Genomic DNA, 23,966 nt, shown 5'->3' with positions numbered 1-23,966 from the left:
AAATCTAATCATTTTATTTTTGTTTGTTTATTTGTTTGTTTGTTTGTTTTCTGTTTTGTTATTGAAGTTCAAAACGAAAATAAAAATGGTTGAAGAAAAAAAAAAACAGAAAAGGAAAAACCCCACAAACAACCCAAAACAAAAAAACAAGACGCTGTCTTAAATGCTGAAAAAGCTTAAAAGTGATGCTACAGCTTAAGGTGACCTACTCATCTTCAGCATAATGCCACAAAGGTTATTCAAACAGTTTGGAAGTCTTGAGGACAGGGAATAAGACTTGGTGTACTAGTGCCTAACTGATGCTCAACTAAAGGTGCAGAATGTGTATGTATGTCTACACCAACTACACAAGAAATTGCAGAAGCTATAATTTTATGATTGCACGATGACGTTTTACAAGACAAGTACAAATGTCCTACCTTCTCTTTGTTAGGTAAAGTCTGAGTCCTGGTAAAAGTGTCTCCACCGTTAATACTGATCAGTTCTCCATCTACAGGTGGAAACGGTGCGGGGAAAACCACTACGTCACTCTTGAGTGTGTCTGAGCTGAAACACACGTCATACTGCTGAGTAGCTTTAGAGTAAGACCAGCTCCCGTCAGGGTGGGTGGTGATCATGGGGGCGCTGTACCTGCTGAAAGTGCCATCTGTCCTGTGGCATCTGACTGCTATTAAAGTGATGAGGCTGAGCAGAAAGACGACGGACACCGACACAATGGCGATCAGCAGATACAGGTTCAAATCCGAGAAGCTGTCCTCCTTTACAGGCACATGTCTGAACTGAGTCTGGATTTCAGCTGTGCTTTCAACCACCACCACATCAATCGACACAGTAGCTGACAGGGAGGGTTCTCCGTTATCAGAGACCAAGACCACCAGTGGGTGAGTTTTGAGGTCATTATCACTCATTCTCCTCTTAGTCCTGATCTCCCCGGTGCTGGTTCCAATCCTGAACAGGTTGTTTCCTTTGGGCTCAGACAGGTGATAAGAAAGCAGCGCATTGTATCCAGAGTCTGCGTCTACAGCCCTGATCTTTGCCACAAAGTATCCCGCTTCAGCAGAATAGGGGATGCTCTCACTGTTAACGGAGCCGTGCTCAGAGTAAGGAGCGAGAATTGTTGGATTATTATCATTTTCATCCAGGATTAAAATGTTGACAGTGACGTTGCTGCTGAGTGGAGGAACACCAGAGTCTGTGGCCTGAACTTTAAACTGGAAAGTTTTTAACTCCTCATAGTTAAAAGACTGCAGGCTGACTATATCTCCTGTCTCTGAATTTATATTTAAAACAGATGAAACTGGAATGTTTTTAAGAGAGCTAGCTAACAGTGTGTAAGTCACCTTTGCGTTAACATCTAGATCAGCATCGAAGGCATTTACTGTATAAATTACTGAGCCCGTTGGACTGTTTTCCTTCACATACACATCAATAACAGGTTGCGTAAATCGAGGTGCATTATCATTAACATCAGAAACATGAACAGTAATTACCATTTTACTGGACAGAGGTGGATTTCCTTCATCTGTGGCTGTAATGGTGACATTATAAACAGAAGTGCTTTCTCTGTCCAGCAGTCCATCTACAACTAAAGAATAATCATTTTTGTAGTTGGACTTGAGTTTAAACGGAACAGATCCAACTACCTTACAGCTAGTTGCACCATTGTTCCCTCCATCTTTATCACTTACTGTAATCAAAGCAACGATAGTCCCCAGTTCAGCGTCTTCTTTTACCGGTGTCATTAGTGACGTCACTGATATCAGTGGGGCATTGTCATTCATATCAAATATCTCTATAAGCACTTTAGCATGCGCACTACGAGGAGAGATGCCGTGATCTTTTACTTGTACTCTCACTTCATAAGCATGCGTCCCTTCATAATCTAATCCACCTTTCACTGTAATTTCTCCTGTTTCTGAATTGAGATCAAACATATCTGATGGATCACTGCTGCCTCTTTTGATGAAAGAATACATTAGTTTACTGTTCATGCCCTCGTCTAAATCTGTGGCATTTAACTTAACCACAAGGGTTCCGGGTGTAGAATTTTCTGTCACTCTCACTTTATAAAGAGATTTGCTAAACACCGGTGCATTATCATTGGAATCTATTATGTTTACTGTTATTTGAAGTGTTCCTGATTTGGCAGGTTTTCCTCCATCTACAGCGGTCAGAATGAGATTAACTACCGACTGTTTTTCTCGATCTAAAGCTTTCTGCAGCACTAATTCAGCAGAAATTGCATGTTCATCGCCACTCTGTACATCAAGTGAGAAATGTTCATTTTGATTCAGCCTGTAGGCCTTCACCGAGTTACTGCCTAAATCTGCATCTTCCGCTATAGGCAGTAGGTATCGTTCTCCTGCTGAGACTGTTTCGGATATATTTAACGAAAATGACTTTTCAATGAATTCTGGTGAATTATCATTTATATCTAACACGGTCACTTCGATGCGATGCACATTCACTGGATTGCTTAAAACAGCCTGTATTCTTAGGGAACACCTCGCCGTGCTTAGACAAAGCTCCTCTCTGTCAATTCTGTCGTTAACAAAGAGGCTTCCGGTTCTTAAATTCACGTCAAAATATTTCTTACTGTAACTCGAAATAATACGCAGATCCCTGGTTTCCAGCTCTTGTACATTGAGGTTTAAGTCCTTTGCGACATTCCCCACCACAGTGCCTTTGTTCGTCTCCTCGGAAATGGAGTACGATAATTGTGAAGCAGACCAGTGACAGAGACAAAGAAGTACAACCATATGAATCCATGCACAATCTCGGTTTCCCATAGTTGAACAGTCAACGCATAAATCTGTAAATCCAGATGATTCTATATCCTGTAAATATCCGCTATAAACACCATTATCGAGCAGAAGCAGCCCTTCTCGCCACAGTACAGTCCCAGTGTGTCTTTAAACTGGTGTCCAATGACAGCCTCAGTTTTCCCGTACAGGGTGGAGTTATAGATATACAATTGTTTCTACGGTCTCCAACGACACCGTGTGGCAAATGTGAGACGACCCAAGAGAAATATGAGCAACATTAAGCCCCCATGATTTGTTGCATTACAAATATTTTACAATTACATTTGCAGTCTTGTAGTTTTTGTCTTGGTCAGTTGTCAGTTTTTATATATAATACTTAAATATTTGCGCATATCCGTTTTTAGACATAAATCCGAAACTCTGAAGAGCCATTAAAGGCTAGAATTTTACCTCAGTGGTGCAGTGTATTTAGGAAGAAGGTGAATTCACAGCAAATTAAAACGAAATAATACCAAAGTGATACAATAATCAGAAAAAAACACCTCTTCGCCAACATATGACCTTGTGCTTTTAACTAATTTTAATTAAAAAAAAAAAGGTTATGAATATACTGGCACTGAGAGTTCAATCATAACGTTGCATCTTTGTTTCAGCACCACGGATAGCGCTGTAGCCACAAGTATGAGCAATGTTTTGTTAAGCAGACAGGAATCTAAAAAAACAAGGGAAAAAATGGGCACGATCATTTTGTTCTCGAGGTGTAGTAGATAAGAAGATTAATCGCGAGTGCTGATATTACAATAAGCGCTGATATTAACGGCTATGACAACCGGGGGATTCCTACTTTTTTGTTGCTTTAATTTGAGAGTCTGATGACTTTTTGAAATGAAGTGAATATAAAATCTAAATTGTAAACAGAAAGCACTAAAATAAAAACTCAAAAGCACATACCTTCTCTTTGTTAGGTAAAGTCTGAGTCCTGGTAAAAGTGTCTCCTCCGTTAATACTGATCAGTTCTGCGTCTACAGGTGGAAACGGGGCGGGGAAGACCACTACGTCACTCTTGAGCGTGTCTGAGCTGAAACACACGTCATACTGCTGAGTAGCTTTAGAGTAAGACCAGCTCCCGTCAGGGTGGGTAGTGATCATGGGGGCGCTGTACCTGCTGAAAGTGCCATCTGTCCTGTGGCATCTGACTGCTATTAAAGTGATGAGGCTGAGCAGAAAGATGATGGACACCGACACAATGGCGATCAGCAGATACAGGTTCAAATCCGAGAAGCTGTCCTCCTTTACAGGCACATGTCTGAACTGAGTCTGGATTTCAGCCGTGCTTTCAACCACCACCACATCAATCGACACAGTAGCTGACAGGGAGGGTTCTCCGTTATCAGAGACCAAGACCACCAGTGGGTGAGTTTTGAGGTCATTGTCACTCATTCTCCTCTTAGTCCTGATCTCCCCGGTGCTGGTTCCGATCCTGAACAGGTTGTTTCCTTTGGGCTCAGACAGGTGATAAGAAAGCAGCGCATTGTATCCAGAGTCTGCGTCTACAGCCCTGATCTTTGCCACAAAGTATCCCGCTTCAGCAGAATAGGGGATGCTCTCACTGTTAACGGAGCCATGCGGAGAATATGGCGCGAGAATCGTGGGACTGTTGTCATTTTCATCCAGGATTAAAACGTTGACAGTGACGTTGCTGCTGAGCGGAGGAACACCAGAGTCTGTGGCCTGAACTTTAAACTGGAATATTTTCAGCTCCTCGTAATTAAAAGACTGAAGACTGATTATATCTCCAGTATCTGAGTTGATGTTTAAAACAGTTGAAATCGAAAATTCTTTGGGATAGTTTTCCATTAATGAATAAGTTAATCTAGCATTTTCATTTGTGTCAGCGTCACATGCTGTCACTTTTGTGATTATGTCTCCCACTTTACTGTTCTCTTTCACGTAAATATTTATATAGCCATCTGGAAAACTCGGTGCATTATCATTAACATCAGAAATGTGCACAGTGATTACAGCAGTGCTTGAAAGAGGCGGAGTGCCTTCATCGGTAGCGATTATAGTTACACTGTATTGTGATAGTGTCTCCCTGTCAAGCTGACCGTTAACTATCAGTGAGTAATAGTTTTTGTAATTTGACTTTAACTTAAATGGGACGGAATCTTTCAATTTACAAGTGGTGAGGCCATTTTGCCCCCCGTCTTTATCCGTTACAGTCACAAATGCAACTACTGTTCCAATTTCAGCATTTTCCTTTACTGGGCTCATAAGTGAAGTTACTGAAATCTGTGGTGCATTGTCATTGACATCAACAATCTCTAACAGCACTTTAGAATAACCGCTACGAGGGGAAGAGCCTTGGTCGGTAGCGCGCACTCGTAATTCATATGCGGTGTTTTCCTCGTAATCCAGATTACCCTTCACAATGATTTCACCGCTCTCAGGAATAACAATGAACTTTTCAGGGGAATTTACATTTCCTCTTTTCATTAAAGAATACCTGACGTCTGAGTTTGAACCCTCGTCCAAGTCTGTTGCATTTAATTTGAGTATTGTTGTACCTATAGGCACACTTTCACTGACGATTACTTTATGAAGCGGCTTGCTAAATGAAGGCGTGTTATCGTTAACGTCTATGACATTCACAAAAATCTGCATGGTGCCAGATCTCACAGGCTTTCCCCCATCAACGGCTGTCAATGTTAATTTAATAACGGATTGTTTCTCTCGATCTAAAGCTTTTTGCAGCACTAACTCAGCAGACAAATGGTCTCCTCCGCTACTGACGTCTATGGAGAAATGCTCGTTTGGACTTAAGTTGTAGGATTTCACTGAATTGCTGCCAGTGTCTGCATCCTGAGCTGCCGGGAGCGGATACCTCTCTCCCGTTGAAGACGATTCGGAGATATTAAACACATGGATTTGTTCAAGGAATGTCGGAGCGTTATCGTTGACGTCCACAATGCTGACTTCAATGCGATAAATATTCATGGGATGGTTTAACAGTCCCTCCATATTTAAAGAACACTTTGGTAAATTAGGACAAAGCTCTTCTCGGTCTATTCTTTCCCCAACGAACAAAGCTCCTGTCCGTAAATTAGCCTCAAAATATGCCTTACTGTATCCCGATACAATCCGAAATCCTCGTTCCTCCAGTTGTTGTGTATTAATGTTCAAATCCTTCGCGATATTCCCCACTACCGTGCCTTTGTCCACCTCCTCAGAAACAGAGTAGGAAATCTGAGCTACACAGTAGCGGGATAAACAAAGAATAATGGCGCACCATATCCATTCCCGCTCTCTGTGGTGTCGGAGACTCATTCTGTTTTGTAGATATTATTCCAGGGAAATAAACGCACTTCATTCACTAATGCAGACAAATATCCGAAAGACAGCCAAGCTCTCTACACGTAGATACCATCGTTCAAGACGAGGCGATTTACTAACCCGGACAGAAATGCAGAGGCTGTCTCTTATTTCACCAACAGTGAAGGTGGAGCTTTAACTCATAATTTACATCAGTGAGTTTGTGGTCTAGGGCGACATCTACTGTTCCTTTTATTGACAACAATTTAATATTTAGAGATTGTTTGTTTTCCCAAACACACAAGAAATGGATCACGAATATCAGATGTCATAAGATATTAACTTTCTGTGTTGCAGAAAACGTCGTGCACACTAAAAGAAGCCAGGTAAATTGGAACTACGCAATCAGAGAAGAGTTTTGTTAAGTAGAACAGAGAAAATCTTCACATTAGGTTAAAACATTATAAGTTATATAACCAAACGATTTTGCCTTTCCAGGTGAACATATTAGGTACTCTAAATTATATGGTACAAATTATGGACCAGCTGATCATTTATGGGCATGTAACTTCAAAATGTTATTTATACAAGCCTATGGTGTTGAGTCTCACAAATAAGCTATTTCAGGACATGAAGCTAAACACCAAAGACTCGCAGACAAAGAGAAATCAGCACCGGGGAGAGCGCCATTCCCATTATGCAGCTTCAGACCATATAATTACTAGTTATTTACGGTATTAAACCAGGACTTTTCATATAGTCGATTGATTAAGAAAATACTTCAGTGAGGTCAGTCATATTTGCAGCATTACTCTAATAAAAAACGTATGTAATCTACTTTTCTGCATGAATTTACGAATTTTGCATTAAACCATGTATGCTGATGTTACAGTATTATGCTATGTGCGGGTATCAAAATACAGACAGGGGTGGTATCCCTTGAACCGGAATTAGTGGTTGAAAGCATCTTACCTTCTCTTTGTTAGGTAAAGTCTGAGTCCTGGTAAAAGTGTCTTCTCCGTGAATACTGATCAGTTCCGCATCTACAGGTGGAAAGGGGGCGGGGAAGACCACTACGTCACTCTTGAGCGTGTCTGAGCTGAAACACACGTCATACTGCTGAGTAGCTTTAGAGTAAGACCAGCTCCCGTCAGGGTGGGTGGTGATCATGGGGGCGCTGTACCTGCTGAAAGTGCCGTCTGTTCTGTGGCATCTAACTGCTATTAAAGTGATGAGGCTGAGCAGAAAGATGACGGACACCGACACAATGGCGATCAGCAGATACAGGTTCAAATCCGAGAAGCTGTCCTCCTTTACAGGCACATGTCTGAACTGAGTCTGAATTTCAGCCGTGCTTTCAACCACCACCACATCAATAGACATTGTAGCTGACAGGGAGGGTTCTCCGTTATCAGAGACCAAGACCACCAAGGGGTGAGTTTTGAGGTCATTGTCACTCATTCTCCTCCTAGTCCTGATCTCCCCGGTGCTGGTTCCAATCCTGAACAGGTTGTTTCCTTTGGGCTCAGACAGGTGATAAGAGAGCAGCGCATTGTATCCAGAGTCTGCGTCTACAGCCCTGATCTTTGCTACAAAGTATCCCGCTTCAGCAGAATAGGGGATGCTCTCACTGTTATCGGAGCCATGCTCAGAATATGGCGCGAGAATCGTGGGACTGTTGTCATTTTCATCCAGGATTAAAACGTTAACAGTCACGTAGCTGCTGAGCGGAGGAACACCAGAGTCTGTGGCCTGAACTTTAAACTGAAAAGTTTTTAACTCCTCATAGTTAAAAGACTGCAGACTGATTATGTCTCCAGTTTCTGAGTTAATGTTTACCATTGTAGACACCGGCACTGATTTACTGTTACTCTCTAAAAATGAATATCTCACCTGACTATTCCGGTCAGTGTCCGCATCATGTGCAGTTACCCTTTTAATAATCTCCCCAACTTTACTGTTTTCTTTGACGTAGACATTAACCACCGATTCTGAGAATTTAGGCGAATTGTCGTTTATATCAGAAACGCGAACAGTAATCACAGTTGTGTTCATTAAGGGCGGACTCCCTTCATCGGTCGCTGAAACTGTAACGTTGTATTGGGAGGTAATTTCTCTGTCAAGGGCCCCGTCAACGACTAAAGAATAATAGTTTTTGTAGTTGGTTTCTAGTTTAAAGGGAACATCATTTTTTATTTTACATTTAATTTCACCATTCTTACCGCCATCGCGGTCGAGTACGGATACAAGTGCTATGGCAGTACCTACACCTGCGTCCTCCTTTACGCTGCTGAGGAGTGACGTCACTGCTATCGCCGGAGCGTTGTCATTTACGTCTATTACCTCAACCAGCACCTTACAGTGAGCAGACATCGGTGGCTGGGCCTTATCGTAAGCTTCTGCGCGGATCTCAAACGCTGTATATTCCTCATAATCAACATTAGCTTTGACCGTGATCACCCCCATTACAGGATCAATGTGAAAAATCTCTAATATACGATCCTGCCCTTTACTTCTCAAAGAATACATTATCTCACCGTTTGTTCCCTGATCTGCGTCTGTTGCATTTAGCGTAACCACATTTGTCCCGATTGGTGTATTCTCGAATAAACGAGTTTTGTACAAGGGGGTACTAAACACTGGTGGGTTATCGTTTATATCTAAAACATGTATAATAACTAGTGACGTGCCAGATCTGGATGGAGTCCCTCCATCTACAGCAGTCACTGTGAGATTTATCACAGGCTGCTTCTCTCTGTCCAGCGTTTTCTGTAAGACTAGTTCGGCATAGACGCTTTCTCCGCCTTTGATTGTAGCGAGAGAAAAATATTCATTGGGCGTCAGCTTAAAAGCGTTAACCATATTCTTCCCCACATCTGCATCAATAGGCTCAGACAAAGCGAATTTCATCCCAGGCAGAGTATTCTCTGCTATGTCTATAATCTGAGATCTTTCCGTGAATAACGGGTCGTTGTCGTTGACATCTAGAATATTTATTTCTACGCGATAGAGCTTTAAAGGATTGTTTATCACAGCTTCTACATTGACTGTGCATTTTAGGGTCTTCGCACAGAGCTCCTCTCTGTCTACTCTCTCATTCACATAGAGAGCACCGGTTTTTAGATTTACCTCGAAATATTTTCTTTTAGAGCCACTGATAATCTGAAACATGCGAGATTCCAATTCCTGAAGGCTGAGATTTAAATCCTTAGCGACATTTCCGACAGAAGTCCCCACATCCACTTCCTCAAACACGGAATAGGAGAGCTGCACAGATTGCGCTTCCCAAGAACACTCCAGCAGCACAAGCACCAGATATGAAACAATAGACGTCCTCATTGGTACATGCATAAATCCACAACGTAACTGAAACGCAGATCCCAACAAGGCCACCTTCTCACAATTTCTATAGTTACTAAAAATACAATTTCAGATATGCGCTAAATTATAGCGTACATGTACATGTACAAAATAATATATACACCCTCGGTCCTTTCGCACCGTCTTTGTCAAAAAGCCCGGAGAGCCACATCCTCTTGTACAACTGGGAGGAGCATGAAACTACAACACAGAAATCTCAGTGTCACAGTCTGCGGTGCCACCACGTGGAGATCTGCCACAACTGTCACGATATCTCTTTCATAAAAAGTCAACGGATGTTTGTGAGCGATTCTTAGTATTTCACATTCGTTTGTACTGTTGGTAAAATGCATCTGAAATGTTACTAAATTAACTTAATACTATATGTAAATCAACTTCATAAGTTGATTGATTTTGTCTGATAATGAACAGAAGAAAAAACACATATACACACCACCGAATCCACAGTGTTCATGTATAAAACGAAAATAAAACAGAAAATATAAAATGTTCTCCAAACTGTACTTAATATACTGGTTAATTTCTGTAATGAAATAACACAACTGGAAATGTTAAATACCGCTTTAACAGGTTCAGCCTGGGTCCTTGTTAGTGTCTCCGTGAAGTACAGGTGCAATTTTTTTATGCTACGGTTGACCTAAAAGCTTCACAAAAGAAAGTTTACCCTTACCTTCTCTTTGTTAGGTAAAGTCTGAGTCCTGGTAAAAGTGTCTCCTCCGTTAATACTGATCAGTTCTGCATCTACAGGTGGAAAAGGGCCTGGGAAAACCACTACGTCACTCTTGAGCGTGTCTGAGCTGAAACACACGTCATACTGCTGAGTAGCTTTAGAATAAGACCAGCTCCCGTCAGGGTGGGTGGTGATCATGGGGGCGCTGTACCTGCTGAAAGTGCCGTCATTCCTGTGGCATCTGACTGCTATTAAAGTGATGAGGCTGAGCAGAAAGATGACGGACACCAACACAATGGCAATCAGCAGATACAGGTTCAAATCAGAGAAGTTGTCCTCCTTTACAGGCACATGTCTGAACTGAGTCTGAATTTCAGCTGTGCTTTCAACCACCACCACATCAATCGACACAGTAGCTGACAGGGAGGGTTCTCCGTTATCAGAAACCAAGACCACCAAGGGGTGAGTTTTGAGGTCATTGTCACTCATTCTCCTCCTAGTCCGGATCTCCCCGGTGCTGGTTCCGATCCTGAACAGGTTGTTTCCTTTGGGCTCAGACAGGTGATAAGAAAGCAGCGCATTGTATCCAGAGTCTGCGTCTACAGCCCTGATCTTTGCCACAAAGTATCCCGCTTCAGCAGAATAGGGGATGCTCTCACTGTTAATGGAGCCGTGCTCAGAGTAAGGAGCGAGAATTGTTGGATTATTATCATTTTCATCCAGGATTAAAATGTTGACAGTCACGTTGCTGCTGAGCGGAGGAACACCAGAGTCTGTGGCTTGAACTTTAAACTGGAAATCTTTTAACTCCTCGTAGTTAAAAGACTGCAGGCTGACTATATCTCCTGTCTCTGAATTAACAGTTACCATTGAAGCCATTTGCGTGGTCTTGGGAGAGCTGCTAATTAAATGATACATTGATTTTGCGTTTTCATTTAAATCCAAATCTGTCGTTGTCAGTTTATGAATAGTAGTTCCAATCGGACTATTCTCTTTCACATACAGAGTAATTGGAGAGTTCGGGAATTTAGGAGGGTTGTCATTTACATCAGAAACGTGAATAGTGATAACAGTTGTGCTGGACAGAGAGGGCGTCCCTTCATCTGTAGCTACAATATATATATCATATCGGGAAACAGTCTCTCTGTCAAGAAGCCCGTCCACTAGCAAAGAATAATAGTTTTTATAGTTGGATTTTAATTTAAATGGCACAGAACCTGTTATCTTACAGTTTGTGAGGCCATTTTTACCCCCGTCTTGATCGGTGATAGTCACCATAGCAACAGCTGTGCCTATTTCAGCGTCCTCTTTCACTGAACTCATGATTGAAGACACTGAGATTTCTGGAGCATTGTCATTAACGTCAATGACTTCAACTAAAACTTTGCCATGTGCACTGCGAGGAGGAGTTCCTCTGTCTCGGGCTTGAACGCGGATCTCAAATGCCTGGTTTTCCTCATAATCAATATTTCCTCGCACAGTAATTTCCCCAGTATTATTATTCAGGGAAAATTTGTCATCAGGGTTTAAACGTCCTCTTTCTGTAAATGTGTACACAACCTGACCATTAATACCATCATCTAAATCACTCGCAGTCAGTGTTAGTAACGGTGTGCCAATATTTGCATTTTCAATTACTTGGACTTTGTAGAGAGATTTACTGAACACGGGTGAATTATCGTTCACATCCAGAACATTAACTTGTATTTGCAAAGTCCCCGTTTTGGGAGATTTTCCTCCGTCTATCGCAGTCAGAGTGAGTTCAATAACAGCTTGTTTTTCTCGATCTAAGGCTTTCTGCAGCACCAACTCAGCAGACACACTCTGGTCGCCAGTACTCTGTATATCTAAAGAGAAATAATCATTCGCGTTCAATTTATAAGTCTTCACTGAGTTAGCGCCAACATCTGGGTCATGCGCTATCGGCAGTGGATGCCTTTCTCCGACATATGAGGACTCATACATATCAATTGTAGATATATCTTCTTGAAAAGACGGGGCATTGTCATTAATATCATTGATTACAACTTCAATTCGATGAAGACTGCGAGGGTTACTCAATATGGCCTCGATATTTAAAGAGCACTTTACCGTATTAGGGCATAGCTCCTCCCGATCTATTCTCTCGCTAACGTAAAGTACTCCAGATTCAAGATTGATATCAAAATACGGTTTTTTATACCCATATGTAATCTGAAGACCCGCTGACTGAAGCTGCTGCACACTGAGATTTAAATCCTTCGCTAGATTTCCCACCGCAGCGCCTTTGTCCACCTCCTCAAAAATGGAATAGGATATCTGAGCCACGGACCATTCACAGAGACAAAGAAGGCTGAACAACAGGCTCCAAATATTATCCCATTGTGTTCGAGCAGCCATCGCTGTTTATACAAAAAGTATGAAATCCTGATTTATACTTCCTGGAAAGAAACGCCCAGTATGAAAAATATCCCTTCATGTATCCACTCTCGCCAAGGATCCTCACTCATTAGGGCCTTGATCGTCTGTGCGCTTCTTTCACAAAGCAATGCCAGATGGTGACGTTTCATCTTTTCGTCATTAAATGAGGAGGAGTTTCTAAACACCAACGACAGTATTTTTTTGCATGGTCTCTAGCGGCATCTTGTGACATATTCGGTTACATGGCCCGAAATAGAAGATGTTTTTTTTTAATATAAGATATAACAGAATTAAAATCCATGTCAGAATAATCCACAAGTTACGGTTTTTTGGATGAAATATACAGTTTAATAAATTCGTTTGTAATTTTAATCATCTTTTTTTATTATTATTATTCATCTTTATTTTTGTACACGGCCGAATAGTCAGCACAACGGACAGCACCTGACTATAACGACACAAAACAGAAGAAAGCTGCTGCCAGCACCATGGACAGCGGTTCAGTGCACTTTGAATGCATGCGGTGCAGCTGCTAAACATAATTAGTACCCATTAATTTACCAAAATACAGCTATTAAACCATGTGCCACTAATTTTTATGTGGCCGTAAACCAATAAAAATCTTAGGATGCCCTTTAAAAGTTGTTAACGTTCTTAAGAAGAATTTATCGATTTACTCTGACACATGTTTTTGATATTTATACGGTGGCCCTGAGAGGCCAAACGGACTGCAACTTAAGAAAACACCAGCAATAAAAAAAAACGCTGCAAAAGCACACAAAACACAATGGAAATAGGAAAACCGACAACGGAAATAGGAAAAAACAGATTTCCAAAAGCACAAGGGAAGTGTTTCTGGGAGACAATAACCCAACGGACCAGTTGGAGGAACCAAAATATGCTAAGAATTGCGCTGGGATATACTTACAAGAAGTGGAGGATCTATCGGTTTTGTGAGGAAAGAAAAGATGAGAGGTAATTGTGTTAGCCTAACTATTAGCCTAAAAATCCGTCGTCAGTATTATATGAATCATGAAAAAACACACCTAGCTTGTTTTGGGTTCCTCCAACTGGTCAGTCGGGTTATTGTCTCCCCAGAAACACTTCCCTTTTGCCTTTGGAAATCTGTTTTTTCCTATTTCTGTTTTCGTTTTTCCTATTTGTGTTTTCTTTTTTCCTATTTCTGTTGTCGTTTTTCCTATTTCCGTTGTGTTTGTTGCTTTTGCAGTGTTTTTCTTTTTGCTGGTGTTTTCTTAAGTTCCAGTTCGTTTGGCCTCTCAGGGCCACCGTATATTTAACACATATTTAACACATCTATTAATTCATTATCTGACATTCAATGATATACAAAAATCTCACTTATTCAGAGCAGCATTTCCTTACCTTCTCTTTTTCAGGTAAAGTCTGAGTCCTGGTAAAAGTGTCTCCTCCATTAATACTGATCAGTTCTGCATCTACAGGTGGAAAAGGGCCTGGGAAAACCACTACGTCACTCTTGAGTGTGTCTGAGCTGAAGCACACGTCATACTGCTGAGTAGCTTTAGAATAAGACCAGCTCCCGTCAGGGTGGGTGGTGATCATGGGGGCGCTGTACCTGCTGAAAGTGCCGTCTGTCCTGTGGCATCTGACTGCTATTAAAGTGATGAGGCTGAGCAGAAAGACAACGGACACCGACACAATGGCGATCAGCAGATACAGGTTCAAATCAGAGAAGCTGTCCTCCTTTACAGGCACATGTCTGAACTGAGTCTGAATTTCAGCTGTGCTTTCAACCACCACCACATCAATCGACACAGTAGCTGACAGGGAGGGTTCTCCGTTATCAGAAACCAAGACCACCAAGGGGTGAGTTTTGAGGTCATTGTCACTCATTCTCCTCTTAGTCCTGATCTCCCCGGTGCTGGTTCCGATCCTGAACAAGTTGTTTCCTTTGGGCTCAGACAGGTGATAAGAAAGCAGCGCATTGTATCCAGAGTCTGCGTCTACAGCCCTGATCTTTGCAACAAAGTATCCCGCTTCAGCAGAATAGGGAATGCTCTCACTGTTAATGGAGCCGTGCTCAGAGTAAGGAGCGAGAATTGTTGGATTATTATCATTTTCATCCAGAATTAAAACGTTGACTGTCACGTTGCTGCTGAGCGGAGGAACACCAGAGTCTGTGGCCTGAACTTTAAACTGAAACATTTTCAGCTCCTCGTAGTTAAAAGACTGCAGGCTGATTATGTCTCCAGTTTCTGAGTTAATGTTTACCATTGTGGGGAGAGGAAGTGATTTACTATTACTATCTAATAGTGAATAGCTCACCTGACCGTTGTTGCTAATGTCAATATCGACTGCAGTCACCCTTTTTATAACTGTTCCTACCTTGCTGTTTTCTTTCACAAAAACATTTATTAAAGACTGTGAAAAACATGGCGCGTTGTCGTTAACATCAGAAAGGTAAACAGTGATAACACTAGTGTTAGAAAGAGGAGGGCTCCCTTCATCTGTAGCTGAAATTGTGACATTGTACTGAGGGGTCTCCTCTCTGTCTAGATGTCCGTCAACAACTAAAGAATAATAATTTTTGTAATTTGTCTCCAGTTTGAACGGAACTTTATTTGAGATTACACATTCAACTTCACCGTTTTTACCACTATCTGTATCTAGAACTGAAACAAGTGCAATAGCAGTGCCTATTTCAGCGTCCTCATTCACTGCATTGAGAAGTGACGTCACTTTGATTTCAGGAGCGTTGTCATTTAAGTCTATTACTTCAACCAGCACCTTACTATGGGCTGCCATGGGAGGCTGGCCTTTGTCTCTAGCCTCTGCTCGGATCTCGAAAGCTTTTCTTTCTTCATAGTCGATTTTGGCTTTGACTGAAATAACCCCTGTCTCAGGGTCAATTTGGAAAATATCCAAAATATGATCCTGATCCTTACTTCGTAAGGAGTACACTATTTCACCATTTGTTCCTTCATCAGCGTCAGTCGCATTTAAGGTGAAGATCGTAGTGCCAATCGGGCTATTTTCCAGTGTTTTAATTTTGTAAAGAGTACTACTGAACACTGGTGCGTTATCATTAATGTCTAACACACGTACTTCAATTTCTGATGTCCCCGTGTTTGGTGGAGACCCTCCGTCTATTGCAGTTAACAAAAGCTGTATACTTGCTTGTTTCTCACGATCCAGGGCTTTCTGCAGCACTAACTCCGGAGATATGCTCTTTCCTCTTTTATGTGTGGCAAGACTGAAATATTCATTAGTACTCAGCTTATATGCACTAACACTGTTTTTACCCACGTCAGCGTCGCTTGCCTCCGATAGCGCAAATCTAAACCCAGGCAGTGTGTTCTCTGCAATTTCCAGTATTTGAGATTTCGTGTTAAAGGATGGAGAGTGGTCGTTCACATCTCTAATTTCTATCTCCACGCGGTAAAGCTTTAGCGGATTGTTTATCACAGCCTCTACGTTAACCGTGCATTTGGGCTCATCTGTACAAACCTCCTCTCGATCTATCCTCTCACTGACATACAGAAATCCGGTCTTTAGATTTACGTCAAAGTATTTCTTTTTAGATGCAACGATCTGAAACAAACGGGAGACCAACTCCTGCACGTTAAGGTTTAGATCCTTGGCGATATTTCCGACATTAGTCCCCGGATTCACCTCCTCTGAGACGGAATAGGAGAGATGTGCAGCCGCCGCTTCCCAATAATGAGCCAAGAGCATAATCAAAAGAAATGTGACAATAGCGCTTCTTCTCGTCGTTAAATGCATACTTCCGCCGGAATATAGCAAATAATATATCCACAAATCCGTTCCCAGCGGTAGATGATAGGATGTGACAAAAATCAAGGCGATTGTGATATTTTTAAAGAGAAATGCTCCATTATGCCGCTCCTTCCCTTCCCTCGTCCCTTTGTAATGAAAACCACAGCTATTCCGCTTTTACCCTGGGAGGAGCGTCCACCTTTCTGTGCCACGGTCTACAGCGTCGCTACGTGGTAATATGAAGAAACTACACACATTGGTAAGAACTAAATTATTCCTGTTCACTCAGACACGCCCATAATCACACAATTCCAAAATACAGTGAGTTATTTAAAAGATTTTTATACGTACGTTAAAAAATAACGCTGTATTTGAAGTTACGCCATCACCGACAATGGCATCGTAGTATTTATTGTCGCATTTCTTTGTTGATTCATCCAAACAATATATATTCAGTAAGGTCACTATTCTCATTCAGGTGAAACACCGCAAGTTTTACATTTGAAATCACCAAGCAGTATTGCAGGTGCTAACGTTTGCACTCCATTTTCAAAGTAAGACAGATAATCAGGTATCAAATCTCAAATTATTAATTGTATTCATCTGAAATGACAAAGCAAGAAATCCAGTTTTTCTTTACACTTAGTCGTTTGCAATTAGACTTACAGGCTTATAGCAAGTAAACTTAAAAACTGCCTAAATTTAAAAAACCAAAAAACCAAAAGCAAACCAAAACCCCCCCCCAAAACAAAAAAGACACTGTTACCTGAATTTGTTGTCAAGAAAAAGACAATAACTCCCTACAGCTACGGATATGTCATGGGGCAAGTTTTGTAAACTTTTTTAGTACCATAGACAGCGACAGCGAAATATGCAGTCAAAAGAAAGGACACCGCAAAAGTCTAAACTACAGCCACAGCGACTTTTTTTTTGTAACTTAAACCAGCCTACTACAAAGAGAATATTTTGTAGTACAGTGTGTAAAGTTTTATTTCACTGTTAATGATCATAATAATTGGAGGGGAATAATAAAAATAAAACTAAATTAGCCATTGGCCTTACCTTCTCTTTGTTAGGTAAAGTCTGAGTCCTGGTAAAAGTGTCTCCTCCGTTAATACTGATCAGTTCTGCGTCTACAGGTGGAAACGGGGCGGGGAAAACCACTACGTCACTCTTGAGCGTGTCTGAGCTGAAACACACGTCATACTGCTGAGTAGCTTTAGAGTAAGACCAGCTCCCGTCAGGGTGGGTGGTGATCATGGGGGCGCTGTACCTGCTGAAAGTGCCGTCTGTCCTGTGGCATCTGACTGCTATTAAAGTGATGAGGCTGAGCAGAAAGATGATGGACACCGACACAATGGCGATCAGCAGATACAGGTTCAAATCAGAGAAGTTGTCCTCCTTTACAGGCACATGTCTGAACTGAGTCTGGATTTCAGCTGTGCTTTCAACCACCACCACATCAATAGACACAGTAGCTGACAGGGAGGGTTCTCCGTTGTCAGAGACCAAGACCACCAAGGGGTGAGTTTTGAGGTCATTGTCACTCATTCTCCTCTTAGTCCTGATCTCCCCGGTGCTGGTTCCGATCCTGAACAGGTTGTTTCCTTTGGGCTCAGACAGGTGATAAGAAAGCAGCGCATTGTATCCAGAGTCTGCGTCTACAGCCCTGATCTTTGCTACAAAGTATCCTGCTTCAGCAGAATAGGGGATGCTCTCACTGTTAACGGAGCCGTGCTGAGAGTAAGGAGCGAGAATTGTTGGATTATTATCATTTTCATCCAGAATTAAAACGTTGACAGTGACGTTGCTGCTGAGCGGAGGAACACCAGAGTCTGTGGCCTGAACTTTAAATTGAAACATTTTCAACTCCTCGTAGTTAAAAGGTTGTAGAGTGACTATGCCTCCAGTTTCTGAGTTAATGCTGATCATTGTAGAGAGCGGCCCTGCGTTATCACTGACTAATGAATATCTCACCTGCCCGTTTTCGCCAGCGTCAGCGTCAGTTGCACATACTGTTTTTAAAACAGTCCCGACAGGACTGTTTTCTGCCACATATATATTATTTACGGTATCTCCAAACAAAGGTGCGTTATCATTTACATCAGAAACCTGAATAGTAACTACACTGGTGCTAGAGAGAGGGGGGCTGCCTTCATCAGTAGCTTTAATAGTGATGTTGTAGTGCGACATAAGTTCCCTGTCTAGAACGCCACCAATGACCAAAGAATAATAATTTTTATAATTTGTCTCCAATTTAAAGGGGACCGAATTCAATATCTCGCATTTTACTTCACCGTTTTTGCCCCCGTCTTCGTCGAGAACCGAAACAAGTGCAATAGCAGTGCCACTTTCAGCGTCCTCCTTAACTGTACTGAGCAGTGACGTCACGGTGATGTCGGGGGCATTGTCATTTAGATCTACCACCTCTACGAGTACTTTACATTGTGCTGTTAGCGGAGGGTGGCCTTTGTCCGTAGCCTGCACACGGATTTCAAAAGCAGGGTTTGTTTCAAAGTCAATAGTTCCTTTAACTGTTATCATTCCTGTTTGCGAATCAATTTCAAAGATTTCTAATACACGATCCTGATCTTTCGAATTAAGTAAATATACGATGTCTTTGTTTGCACCCTCGTCAGCATCAGTTGCAGACACTGTTACTACTGTAGTGCCTGATGGTGCATTTTCTTTAATACTTGTTTTATACAGTGATTTTTTAAAAGTTGGGATATTATCATTTATATCCAACACATTAATTATGATCTCTGACGTGCCTGATTTAATAGGTGTCCCTCCATCTATAGCCGTCAGTGTGAGTTTAATTACAGCCTGCTTTTCTCGGTCCAACGATCTCTGAAGAACTATCTCTGCCGAAACACTGTCCCCTTTGTGCACCGCTAAAGAAAAATGTTCATTCTGGTTCAGCTTGTAAGTGTTAACACCATTTTTCCCCACATCGGCGTCGTAAGCCGACAGCACGGGGAACGTAGCTCCCGGCAACACGCTCTCTGCAATGTCTATAGTTTGAGATTTGGCACTGAAAGACGGGGGGTTATCATTTACGTCAAGAATATTGACTTCAATACGGTAAAGTTTCAGCGGATTGTTTATCACAGCCTCCACGTTTATTGTGCATTTTGTAGCTTTAGCGCAGAGCTCTTCCCTGTCTATTCTCTCACTCACGTAGAGAAAACCTGTCTTCAAATTTACATCGAAATGCTTCCTTTTTGATCCAGTAACAATCTGAAACATACGTGACTCCAGATCCTGTACATTTAGGTTCAGATCCTTGGCGAGATTTCCAACGGAAGTCCCCAGGTTCACCTCCTCAGACACGGAATATGAGAGCTGAGTGGACACCGCTCCCCAGTTATACTCCAAGACAACAAGCATTAGATATATGCCGAAGGACGCCTTTCTTCTTGGCAGATGCATAATTCCATACAACATAGATCCTTATGTCGATCTGTTTTTCGCTTTTTGGCGGCGAAATGTATTTTGTGAGACTAAAGTAAATGCCAGTGCATTTTTCTCAAGCCTCCCCACTTCGTTCTGCCTCTCATTCTAACAAAGCACAGACAAAATGATCCTTCTATTGTGGGAGGGGCCTTCAACCATCAGCGACATGCCGGCGGTGTTACGATCTAGACTGTCGCCCCACGGTCATTTTAAGTAACTACAGTTAAGGAATAAATGCAATCAAATCCTGCTGTTGTGTTTGAAATAATAAGACTTGTTCTTAATCGCGTCACTCACACCTTCTTCCTTTATATTGTGAGATCCTAATAATACAGTATAATGTAATCGCCACATATTTCAGAACCATGGAGAGAGTATCATTATCTTGATGCAGGCACTCATTAGACCTTAGTTATTTGACCTTAAGGGACACGCTGTTAAAAGGTTATTTCTAAACAAATTACAAATGAAAACATAAACAGGCTTCATAAGTCAACAAATAGACATAGTTGAAAATGTGATTTTGTTTTCTAGTTTTGTCTTCTAGCCACAGCTTTAATCCAGGAAAAATTTTTATTAGTGTATATTAATTTAATTTAAAAGTGAATAGATAACATGTATATTTACAAACAAAAGTTTATATCAAGACTGCTTGAAAAAAAAACAACCCAAAAAACAAAACAAAATCTGACTCTAACTTTTGTTAAATGGAAGTGCTTATTTTAAATCTTGATCAGTTTGATGCAGGTACAGTGAGTTTAGTTACTGTTTGATATATTTCACTTTTGTGTGATTTGTTTCAAAATGACTGGTGATTGCTGGCAAAATTATCATGTCAAAGGCTAGATTTTCTAAAGACTGCAAAAAGAGCCCAGGGGAAATGTCAGTGAACAGTCCCTTGCAGACCATTTGAATGACAACAAGCTAAAAGGGTTTTGTTTTCTCCAGAAACCCTCAAAATATGTTGTATAGCTCATGTCTAAGCTTTTACTGTAAAAGTTTCTACCGTAACACATTTTTTACCCTTTGACATAAAACACAAGTACAAAACCTATGAAATCTGAATACACTATAAAATTAATAAGTGGAAAATTAACTAAACTTTTGAACAAAACATGAAGTAGAAATTTTTATTGCATGTTACAGCTCACCTTACATTATCTAAGGTTCAGCCTTACCTTTTCTTTGTTGGGTAAAGTCTGAGTCCTTGTAAAAGTGTCTCCTCCGTTAATACTGATCAGTTCTCCATCTACAGGTGGAAACGGGGCGGGGAAAACCACTACGTCACTCTTGAGTGTGTCTGCACTGAAACACACGTCATACTGTTGAGTAGCTTTAGAGTAAGACCAGCTCCCGTCAGGGTGGGTGGTGATCATGGGGGCGCTGTATCTGCTGAAAGTGCCGTCTGTCCTGTGGCATCTGACTGCTATTAAAGTGATGAGGCTGAGCAGAAAGATGACGGACACCGACACAATGGCGATCAGCAGATACAGGTTCAAATCCGAGAAGCTGTCCTCCTTTAAAGGCACATGTCTGAACTGAGTCTGGATTTCAGCTGTGCTTTCAACCACCACCACATCAATAGACACAGTAGCTGACAGGGAGGGTTCTCCGTTATCAGAAACCAAGACCACCAAGGGGTGAGTTTTAAGGTCATTGTCACTCATTCTCCTCTTAGTCCTGATCTCCCCGGTGCTAGTTCCAATCCTGAACAGGTTGTTTCCTTTGGGCTCAGACAGGTGATAAGAAAGCAGCGCATTGTATCCAGAGTCTGCATCTACAGCCCTGATCTTTGCCACAAAGTATCCCGCTTCAGCAGAATAGGGGATGCTTTCACTGTTAACAGAGCCGTCCTCAGAATATGGTGCCAGAACCGTGGGACTGTTGTCATTTTCATCCAGGATAAAAATGTTGACAGTCACGTTGCTGCTGAGCGGAGGAACACCAGAGTCTGTGGCCTGAACTTTAAATTGGAAGGTTTTTAACTCCTCATAGTTAAAAGACTGAAGACTGATTATATCACCAGTCTCTGAGTTGATGTTTAATAATGTAGACAACGGCACTGAGTCACTGCTGCTTTGTAAAAACGAATAGCTCACTTGACTATTTCGATCAATGTCTGCATCAGCTGCAGTCACTGTTTTAATAACTGCTCCTACTGGACTGTTTTCTTTTACGTAGATGTTGATCACACCTTCTGAAAACTGAGGTTTGTTGTCATTTACATCTGACACATGAACAGTTATAACATTCATGCTGGAGAGAGGTGGGCTGCCCTCATCAGTAGCAGTGATGCTGATGTTGTACTGAGGTGCAGTCTCTCGGTCAAGAGGACCGTCCACAACTAATGAATATGAATTCTTGTAATTTGACTCCAATTTAAAAGGAACGTTATTGGAAAGTTTACATGTCACCATCCCATTTTTACCTCCATCTTTATCAAATACTGAAACAAGGGCAATGGCTGTGTCAAGTGATGCGTCCTCTTTAACAGTGTTCAACAGTGATGTGACTGAAATTTCAGGTGCGTTGTCATTAACGTCTAAGACTTCAATCAGTAATTTAGCATGTGAGCTCATGGGAAAAACTGCGCTGTCAAAGGCTTGCACTCGAAGTTCAAAAGCATTACTTTCTTCAAAATCAATATTCCGTTTACTCGTTACAGTTCCTGTTTGTTCGTCTATAGAAAACAAATCAGTTTGTTTCCCCTGACCGACTTCACTGAATGAATACATCACTTTTCCATTTTGTCCTTCATCTACATCAGTAGCATTCAGTGTAATTATTGATGTGCCTATTTTAACATTTTCGTAGACTCTGACTTTATACAACCTTTGGCTGAAAACCGGAGGATTGTCATTAATATCTAACACATTGATTATTATAGTCATACTTCCAGATTTAGCAGGTGTTCCTCCATCGATGGCAGTCAGTGTGATCTTAATCACAGACTGTTTTTCTCTGTCTAAAACTCTCTGAAGCACCAACTCAGGAGTTACACCCTCTTCTTTATTTGTAGTCAATGAAAAATGTTCATTTTGACTCAGCTTGTAGGTATTTACGGAATTTTTTCCCACGTCCGCATCGTTAGCTTGATGCAGAGGAAATTTTGCCCCTGCTGCCGTGTTCTCAGTTACGTTGATTACCTGCGACGTGCGTTCAAATGAAGGCGAATTATCGTTGACATCTAATATTAACAGTTCAATACGGTACAGTTTCAGTGGATTATTAATAACAGCTTCTACACTGAGGGAGCATTTGGGTTCATCACCGCAAAGCTCCTCTCGATCTATTCTCTCGTTAACATAGAGGGCTCCAGTTTTTAGATTTACCTCGAAATATTTCCCCTTTGATCCAGCAACGATTTGAAACATGCGGGGCTCCAAATCCTGGACACTAATGCTCAGATCTTTCGCGACATTTCCGACAACAGTCCCCAGATTCACCTCCTCTGAGACGGAGTAAGAGAGCTGCCCAGAAACCGTTTCCCAGTAACAATCCAGCAGCACGAAGACGAGATATATCCATATACAGCTCGATCTGCTCGGTCTAGTCATAATTATGTTCAAGGAGAAAAAGCATAAAAATTGACACGGTGTGTAACGGCATAAATAGAAAAAAATCAATAGGTCTATAGCAGAATATCAGCGTTTCTCGTACCGTTCTCTTTCGCCCTCTGATTCTCTTTGTCTGAATCGCCTGATACACATAATCGTCATTTGAATCTGGGAGGAGCCCCGAGCCATTCAAAGAGGAAGCTCAAATGTAAAAGTCTGCAATGTCCCCGTGTGGGCATTTGCGAGAACTACACACATCATCAAACGTATTAATACACTTGACCCTCATAAACGAACAGTCAAATATTAACCCCAGTGTGAGACGTTGCCATCATGATTATGTATGCCATTCGGCTATTCTGTGTTTTTATGAGTACTATTTCTGTTGGAAGCTAACTTAGAAGTAAAGGTAAAAAATGAACCGTCTTATTGCGATTAAGGAGATTTAAAAAACACAAACAAACAAACAACTAAAAAAAATTTAAGCAGGATATTAATTAATCATCCGAACACTTTTTTTCTATATTCTTTTGCTAATTTGAATGTTTCTGTGTTTATTAAAGCGTCATCACAGCTACATGGAGAGTGATTTTCACGCTGCAAAACCAGTTTAATTTAGACACGGCACAAAAATGGAGCAGGCCCACATTAGCATATTCTCCCTTT

At 41.4% G+C, this 23,966-nt stretch overlaps 3 protein-coding genes across 10 annotated transcripts in view; all 3 read right to left on the bottom strand.

Moving 5' to 3' along the window:
- Positions 1–23,966, bottom strand: part of LOC116336023 (protocadherin alpha-C2-like) — a 188,698-nt gene that overhangs the window by 53,580 nt on the left and 111,152 nt on the right. The window contains exon 1 of one of the 8 annotated variants that reach the window (XM_039618126.1): positions 20,922–23,412. The exons of 4 other annotated variants lie outside the window; for them this stretch is intronic. In XM_039618126.1, the coding sequence (XP_039474060.1) occupies positions 20,922–23,300 (2,379 nt within the window). In that variant the 5' untranslated portion in view covers positions 23,301–23,412. Of the gene's footprint in view, positions 1–3,716; positions 6,203–7,049; positions 9,546–10,128; positions 12,624–20,921; positions 23,413–23,966 lie in introns of those variants that run through there. 3 more of the 8 variants (XM_039618120.1, XM_039618138.1, XM_039618148.1) reach the window with 3 other exon arrangements.
- Positions 15,532–16,412, bottom strand: zgc:123181 (uncharacterized protein LOC735300 homolog). The gene is given in 2 exon segments (XM_039618176.1): positions 15,532–15,689; positions 15,691–16,412. Coding segments are annotated over 2 exon segments (627 nt in total). The 5' UTR covers positions 16,291–16,412; the 3' UTR covers positions 15,532–15,662.
- On the bottom strand, positions 17,284–19,719 carry LOC116336070 (protocadherin alpha-8-like). The gene has a single exon (XM_031759857.2). It carries the CDS (start codon positions 19,717–19,719, stop codon positions 17,284–17,286), a length of 2,436 nt encoding a protein of 811 aa, XP_031615717.2.

The sequence above is a fragment of the Oreochromis aureus genome, linkage group 2, assembly GCF_013358895.1.
Source record: "Oreochromis aureus strain Israel breed Guangdong linkage group 2, ZZ_aureus, whole genome shotgun sequence".
NCBI lineage: Eukaryota > Metazoa > Chordata > Actinopteri > Cichliformes > Cichlidae > Oreochromis > Oreochromis aureus.
Note: the sequence above shows the minus strand (reverse complement) of the source record. Positions and strands in the feature narration are given on the sequence as shown.